Source organism: Octodon degus, unplaced genomic scaffold (assembly GCF_000260255.1).
Source record: "Octodon degus isolate 3935 unplaced genomic scaffold, OctDeg1.0 scaffold00205, whole genome shotgun sequence".
NCBI classification, from domain to species: domain Eukaryota; kingdom Metazoa; phylum Chordata; class Mammalia; order Rodentia; family Octodontidae; genus Octodon; species Octodon degus.
This window is the reverse complement of record NW_004524781.1, coordinates 2,466,732-2,474,210: the sequence shown is the minus strand read 5'-3', so window position 1 is coordinate 2,474,210 and position 7,479 is coordinate 2,466,732. Positions and strand designations below refer to the sequence as shown.

The following is a 7,479-nucleotide window of genomic DNA, read 5'->3' as shown; positions in this document are numbered from 1 at the left end:
TGTCCTACCAGTTTGATTTGAAACTGTCTCATTGCTATTTGTTTCTCAATAAAACTATGGAAAATAAAATAACATAAAATCCCAGCTCTTTACTTGGCCCAGCACTACAGCTCCCTGCCCCAGCAGGAAGATCCTACGAGGTGGGCTCTCCCTGCCTCAGGTCCTTGCACGGCACTGGCCTGCCTGTCCCCCAGATGTTGGCCCCAGGGCTGTGGTAGTCACTGTTCTTTTAAAATGCTTCCCTCTCTGTTAGTCCCTGAATATGTCTTCCAGAATTTGCGTGTGGGAAACCCAAACCCCAAATCCTATGTGGGGCCCATGAAAAGTGATGAGGATCAGATGGGGTCCTGAGGGAAGGACCCCCGCAATGCAATTAGTGGCTTCTGAGAAGCAGACAGAGACCGGCGCCATTAGATTTGCCACTGTGATGCTCTGCAGGTTCTGGAATCCTGCAGAAAATGTGCAGCAGCGGGTGGCCTCCCGCCAGGGCAGCTCCCTGACCTTGGCATGCAGAGCTTCAGGACAGTGAAAATAGTAGATGATGGAAGAAATCAGAAAAAATGTGGCAAAGATTTAAATCATACAGACTATCTTTTTGGGTTACAGGTATAAAAAGAAAATGGAAAAATTCACATGTACTTGTATTCATAACTCAAAAACAAGTTTTAAACAACTAGTAGGTCTGGGAAGAAGTCCCAAGGAAGCTAGAAAGTACATCTGAAGCCAAAGGGACTGGAAATACAGTACCTTAAAGTGTGGGGGATGTGGGGAGACCGTCCCCAAGAGGGATGCGAGTGCTGCAAACATATACCTCAAAAATAGCAGGAAGACTGCCAATAAACAACCTAACTTCGTACCACGGTATGCTGGAAAATACAGACAGGAAAGCAAGGAAGTCCAGAAACTTCAGGAAAGGAAGGGAGAGTTGCGTGAATGACTGGCAGTAACAACTGCTGATGATTCCTCTACAGCGCTTTGACTAGAAGGGGCCTCCTTACAAGTCTAGAAGGAAAATGATTTGGCTTGAATTCGATCTCAAGTTAAGCTACGAAACATTTAGAATTATGAATTTTGGTCTGAGAATGTACTTTCATCTACTTGGGGGAAAAAAAACAATATAAACAACAACAACAAGGAGCTAAACACTCAGGGCCACCGGCCACACTAGACCCCTGGCTGTGGCTCTGGTTCTGCGCAGACCAGGCGTCACTGGGCATTCTCAAGAGCTGAGCATGCAGAAAAGCCCTCACGTGCGCCTCAGTGTGCGTGAGCCACCGGAAATGCAGCAGCATCAGAAGACGAGGCAATTGCAACAAAAGAGCTGCTGTGAAAGTGAACTGTCGTAAATCCCGCCAAGGCTCATAAGTGAGCAACGTCAACACAGTGAACACAAGGCAAGCCCGAGCTTCTCATTACATACGAAGCTGTAATAAACTATGTTGAAAGTTGGTGACACGCAAAGAAAGTGCACATGAATGAGTAGAAAATATAATTCCTCAGTCACCACTATGAAAAGCCACGAGACAGTAATAATGAAAATTGATAAATTGGAAGGAACAGCATGTCACTTCATTTAAGATAACAGGATACAGAGCAGAAGAAGAACAGACTCAAAGACCTGACTAGGAGCCACATGTACAATCCCGTCTGCTATAAGGCTGAGGCAGGAAGACTGTGAGTAAGAGACCAGCCTGCGTGATGGGAGGAGACTTCATCTCCAGCCAGAAAAGCAGAAAAAGAAAAAAAGAGGAATTGAATAATTGCATCTGGAGGTAGGACCAAGAATGGCCACAGACACAGCACAAAAGCTATTGCTTTGTACTGCAAATCATCATTAATTTTTAAATATATGTAAATATCTTGAGTAAAATGTATTCCTACCTCCCCTCAAAACACACTGTCCTATATTAGTCATAAAGCTGTACTGTAGTTCTGACCTCCTTCATCAGTGGCGCTAAAACCTCTGCACCCCTGTCTGGGAGTCAAAGCAAAGCTGATGGGTGGAAGCAGAGACAGGAAGTGGGCTCTAAGGGGTTGGGGAGATGGCTCAGTAGAATAAGCGTGGGCCTGGCACGTGCAAGGGCCTGAGTTCAATCCCCTTTTTATTTCCGCCAAAGGAAAAAAAGAAGAAGAAGAATTGGGCTCTAGAATGAGCCTCAAGTACAATAGCCGTCTTACCTGATGCCAACTTAAAAGTCTTTAGAAAATAACTTTCATAGGAATTCAAAGGACAAAATCTTTAAAATTCTCTCTCAATCCATGGGAAAAGCTTGACTAACTGCTTTCTAGTTTGTCACAAACAACTTAAATAAGACTACAACACAAGACATTCCTACACCATGGGTGGCCTCACACCAGGTGCTTAAGGACCACCCAAGTGTCATCTGTGTCAAGCCCCTGCTGTCTTGTTGGCACAACTGTCCTCATGACCCGAGTCCCTACTGCGTGTCACTGCAGGGTGGGCAGTGTCCAGGCCGCTCTTTGATTTCAGTGACATCTGTGGCCAAGGATGTCCATGAAGGAGATCCATTGACGAGAAAGCCACTCTGTACAGGGGAAAGCCCGAAACTAAACAAGAATATGAGGCTGGGCCTCACACATGCTAGGCAGCACTCTACCTCGGAGCTACTTCCCCCAGGCCAAACGTGCGTTCATAGGAAGCAAACATGTATTTTAATCAAAATGGTTCATAAAGGGCCGGCCAAATAGCACAGAGGATTAAAGCACCTGCAAGCAGGTGTAGGCGTCAGGGGTTTAATCCCCAGCCTGCCATGCTGGCCCCACCCAGGGGGCATGCTGAGACAGCAATGGAGACTGGGCGTGGTGGCATGCACCTGTAATCTCAGCTCTTGGGAGGCTGTAAACAGGTGGATCATTATGAGAGCAATCTAGCAGTGAGACCCTGAGACCCTGTAAGGTAGACCCTTACCTAAAATACAGAAAAAAAAGAAAAGAACAAAAAAGGTTCCTAAGCATTTTGGTTGATACTGACAAAGGCCAACAGCGCTCTTACCTGTAGGAGCCGTAGACCACTTTGTGGCAGTCGACCAACAAAAATTTCTGCTCCATTTTTCCATGGAATTTTGTTCCCGTTTTTGAAAGATAGTCTTGGCCTCTTACTGTCCGAACTCGAATGTTCTAAAATTGTATGCACATATAGAGTAAGAATTATGGCTAGGAAGGAGATATTTGACAACTAAAATGCATATCAATGTAACACCTTACCATCTAAAATACTAACCCGAAATGAACTTTTAAGGTGCAGAAATTCATGGAAAGGAAATTTCAAAAATTGTCCTCAATACTGAGGAAAAATAATACCTAAACAATATATTTTAAAATAACTGAAACAGGAGACAATTTTGTGACTCAGACTGTGTCACAAATCCCTGAGGATGCCACTGTGAGGAAACTTTAGAGACAGTCAGAGCATGGTAGGGAAACAGCTGGAAAGGAACTCCTGTCCCTCAAAAGTGAAATGTAGCTGGGGACTGGGCCAGTGCTTTGGCCCAACGAGACCCTCAGGGACTCGCGCAGGGAAGCGGGCCGCAGGCGACCCATGGGCCTGGAAGCAGACACGCGCAGGTGAAGGCGCACGCTTCCAGCCGCCTGCTCCCAGTCGCCTGCAGGGCTGAGTCATTACATCAGTGTACACAGGCACCTGTCCCTCTTTCCTTCTGGAGCACTCTGTCTTCACAGGCTAAAAGCTTGGCTGAGACACAGGTGGTGCACGAAAACGCCGGAGAATAAAGAGCACTCACCCTGAGACGTTGAACTGGACAGCCCTGCTTCTCGGTCATGCTGAAAAAGTGCTTGAAGTTGAGCTCATCGAGTAAGATATACACAGATGCCCCTCGAGTCGAGGCCTCCACTATTTCTTTGAAAATGTCCACATCTGTAAATATATCCATAACTATGGCAATGACCTGTTAGAGACAGGAATGGGAGCACTTAGGGTACGCCTAAGCAATGAGGTGAGGTTATGGGTACAGTTTGGATATACTTAATGGTCGCATTCATCATTCATGATGTAGCTTATTTTTCCCCCAATCCCCTCCCTTACCTTCAACCTTCTTTCCCTCCTTATTTACAAAAGCCTCATTTCACATTTTTCCTTCTTTTCTCATTTTTTTTCTTTTCCCTTCCTTTTTCCCTCTCCTCTTCCTAGTTGCCCCTAATTAAGCACTTTCTTCATACTTCATAATCTCTATTGAACGTTTTGGTCCTTATTTACACTTGCAGCTTCTCACACCAGGGAAACAATACGGTATTTACACATGTGCCCAGCTTATTTCGCGTGAGCTTATGATCCCGAGGTGTGCACACTCACCTAGAAATGACTCCAGCTTATCCTCCTTCATGTCTGAGGAGTGCTCCGTGGTACGCAAGCCCCCCATGCCTTCTCTGTCCATTCAACAGTGGTTGGGTGTCTGGGCTATTTTCAAGGCTTAGCTATTACGAACCACGCCACGGCACACATGATTGTGCATACCTGCTGTGACACGGTGCTTTTAACTCTCTGAAGAAAGTACAAAGGGGAGTAGCTGGCACAAATGAATGCTGCCCCCATACAGTTACCACGACAAAGCGGCATGGCATAGGCCAAGGAAGCGGGCCGCAGGACCAGCAAGACAGACTAGAGACACAGAAACAACTCAGACACACTCAGCCACTTTATCTTTGACAATTAGGGGACTCAAAACAGACATGCTAAAAATGTCTCAGTTTCAATAAATACTAAACACAATAGAAAACCTATACCTATGTATAAATGTATACACAAATAAGAAATCACCAATGCCAAAGAAGAAACAAAGTAAATGCTTAAATAAAAATGTCACTATACTAAAGGATATACTGCCACCACAGCCCCTTCAAGATACCCCTCGCCAGTCTGCAGGGCCAAGAGAACACCAAGTGGTGTCCTTGTCCACTCTGCTTACACATTTGTCATGTACGACTTCCGGCTCTTCCCCAATTGACTACTAAGGTCTTGAAGGCTGCTGGATTTGATTAAGGACATTCATGAGCGAGGACTCCTCGTGGCTTCTGACGCAAGAGCAGGACGGATCAGCGCCTCCGAAGCGGGGGGCAGGTTGGAGCTGGACTCATGCAGCACGTCCCTTACTATAAAGCAGCCCTCCTGTTCTTTGACGGCATGCACCTGTGGATTCGGACCACTGATAGTTTCATCCTGGCGGCGAGCTGTGGGAAGTCTGCGAGTTGGAAGCATTGGGGTGAAGGGTGAAGCACGCTGCAGATGGCAAGGCTTCTGCTGGGTCCACACAGGAGCCATCTGGGGTCAGCTTAGTCTAGCTCTGGGGGGCACCTCCAGGGACCAGCAGGGCTGCTAGAGCTGGGCTCAGTGCTGTCATCCTCAGAACGCCTCGCGGTACGTGACTACATGCCCGGGCGGGTGGGCGCATGACGTCACCGACCCAATTTTCTTCCTTTCATTCCTCTTCCCCTCCTTCCATTGCCTGGTTCCCCTCTCACTTGAGAAGGATCCGCCTCCTTCCTGTTATCTTTTTTTTTTTTTTTTCTTGTATTTTAGGGAAGGGTCTACAGGGTGTTCAGAGTCTCACTACTAGATCGGACTCAGTCAATTGTCTGTTTACAGCCTCCCGAGAGCTGGGATTACAGGTGCAAGCTACCACGGCCAGTCTCAGTGTGACCCAGGGTCAGAGCCAGCAAGGCAGGCCCAGGGATCGAACCCCCAGCCACTGAGCCTGCTTGCAGGTGCTTTAATCCACTGAGCTATTTGGCTGGCCCCCTGTTATCTTTTATTTTGCTCTTTACTTACATTTTGGATTTCTCATGTAAAGAGAAAAAATTAGGTTATATTTAACCATGCATGATTTACTGTACCAGCTTTATTCTTTCAAGATGGATTTGTTTTCTTACAAATGACCCAAGTTTATCCTTCTTTATGGAAGAGTGGGAAAAAATCACCACCTATTTCTTAGACAGAGAAGTTAATATCCAGTGTACAGAAGAACTCATATAATTAGAACTCCACCACCACCACCAAATCAAACACTGGGCAAGAGGAACAGAAAGACCTTTTTCACAAGAAGCGCAACTGGTCAATAAACACATGAGAAATGCTCAAAACTTGTGGCCACTAGACCAATGCAAATTAACACTACACCAAGGCTCCATCTCAAGCTGGGAAGAGCAGGCACCATGGAGAAATCTGATAACAAATGCTGGTGAGGTGGGGTGGTGTTGGGGTCCTTCTAGGGTGTTGTTGGGATTGTAAAGAGTACAACCATTTGTGGCGATCCCAAGAAAAATAAAACTGGAAATTCCATTCAACCCAGCTATTCTCCTTATAGGAATCTTCCCCAAAGTGTTAGAACTGATTTTGTGTGTGTTTGTTTTTGAAACAGGGTCCAGGTAGTAGCCCAGCCTAGCCTTGAAATCACTCTCGCTCCCGACTCCAAAGTGTTAGGATGACAGCTTCGCATGCACCACCATGCACAGGGAGAACGCGTTTTTAAAAGCTAATAACATAACTGGCTGATCTTCTCATATGCACCACACACACTCAAGTCTGACAGATAAGAAGGCATGTCCCTTCTGCCAGGAAGCACAGTTACTTCAGCCTACGGAGCAGGACCATGTCATGAGCTACAGATGAGAAGGATTCTGGGGAAACATCATACGGTGCAAGGGAGGTGCAGGGTGCCTGAGACTAGGAAGAAGGGATGTCAGTGCCAGAAGGTGGAGATGGAGTCCTGCAGGAGGGAGCTGAAATCACCCACAGGGTCCTCAGGGCTGGGCAAGGGTATCCGTGTCCTGCTAGGGCACCTTTGGGAAACAGGGACGGGAGAATGGAAGGAAGCAGGGAGGGAGAGGGACCCCCACACCTGGAAGCATTCAAAGGACTCCAGGGTTTCTTCCTAAGACAGCGAGTGATGAGAGGGTGCTAAGCGGCAGTGATCACGTGATCTGACTGCGTTAAGGGACTGCTGCAGGGTGGTGCAGTAGGAACAGACATCTCTCGCAGGTGCAGCTTGCAGCAGGGGGTGCTTTGCAGGAAGCACTGGTGCAGCTGTGGGAGGGAGGGCAGTTGGACTGGGGTAGCAGGGCTGATCGAGGGCAGTGGGCAGACAAAGGGGCAGTGCAGAGCAGGGGTGGTGGGCGCCATGGCCGCGTCCTGGTGCAGGAGGCTTTAGGTGTGACATAGGGATGGGCAGTGAAACTTGGCCTGAGCACCCTGGCAGAACCTTGCAGAAGGTGCTGAGGAGAATGGGACGGCAGGTACTGGGGAGAACAGGTGGCGCCACCTGTCATCCCAGCCCTCTAGGGGCTGAGGCAGGAGAATCCCAGATGCAAGCCCAAACCAAGCACTTTGGTGACTTAGTGAGACCCCGTGTCAACATACAACCAACCAACCAATTGGCAGGGGCTATAGTTCAGGATGAAGGTGCTGGATTCAATTACCAGTATTCAAAGTTCTTTTTAAATGTAAAA

General features: G+C 47.4%; 1 protein-coding gene across 1 annotated transcript in view; it reads right to left on the bottom strand.

Moving 5' to 3' along the window:
• Window positions 1-7,479, bottom strand: part of Fam83b (family with sequence similarity 83 member B) — a 75,762-nt gene that overhangs the window by 6,728 nt on the left and 61,555 nt on the right. Inside the window, exons 3-4 of the mRNA XM_004644628.2 lie at window positions 3,762-3,926; window positions 3,014-3,138 (exon numbers count right to left, since the gene is read on the bottom strand). Of these exons, the coding sequence (XP_004644685.1) occupies window positions 3,014-3,138; window positions 3,762-3,926 (290 nt within the window). The remainder of the gene's footprint in view (window positions 1-3,013; window positions 3,139-3,761; window positions 3,927-7,479) is intronic.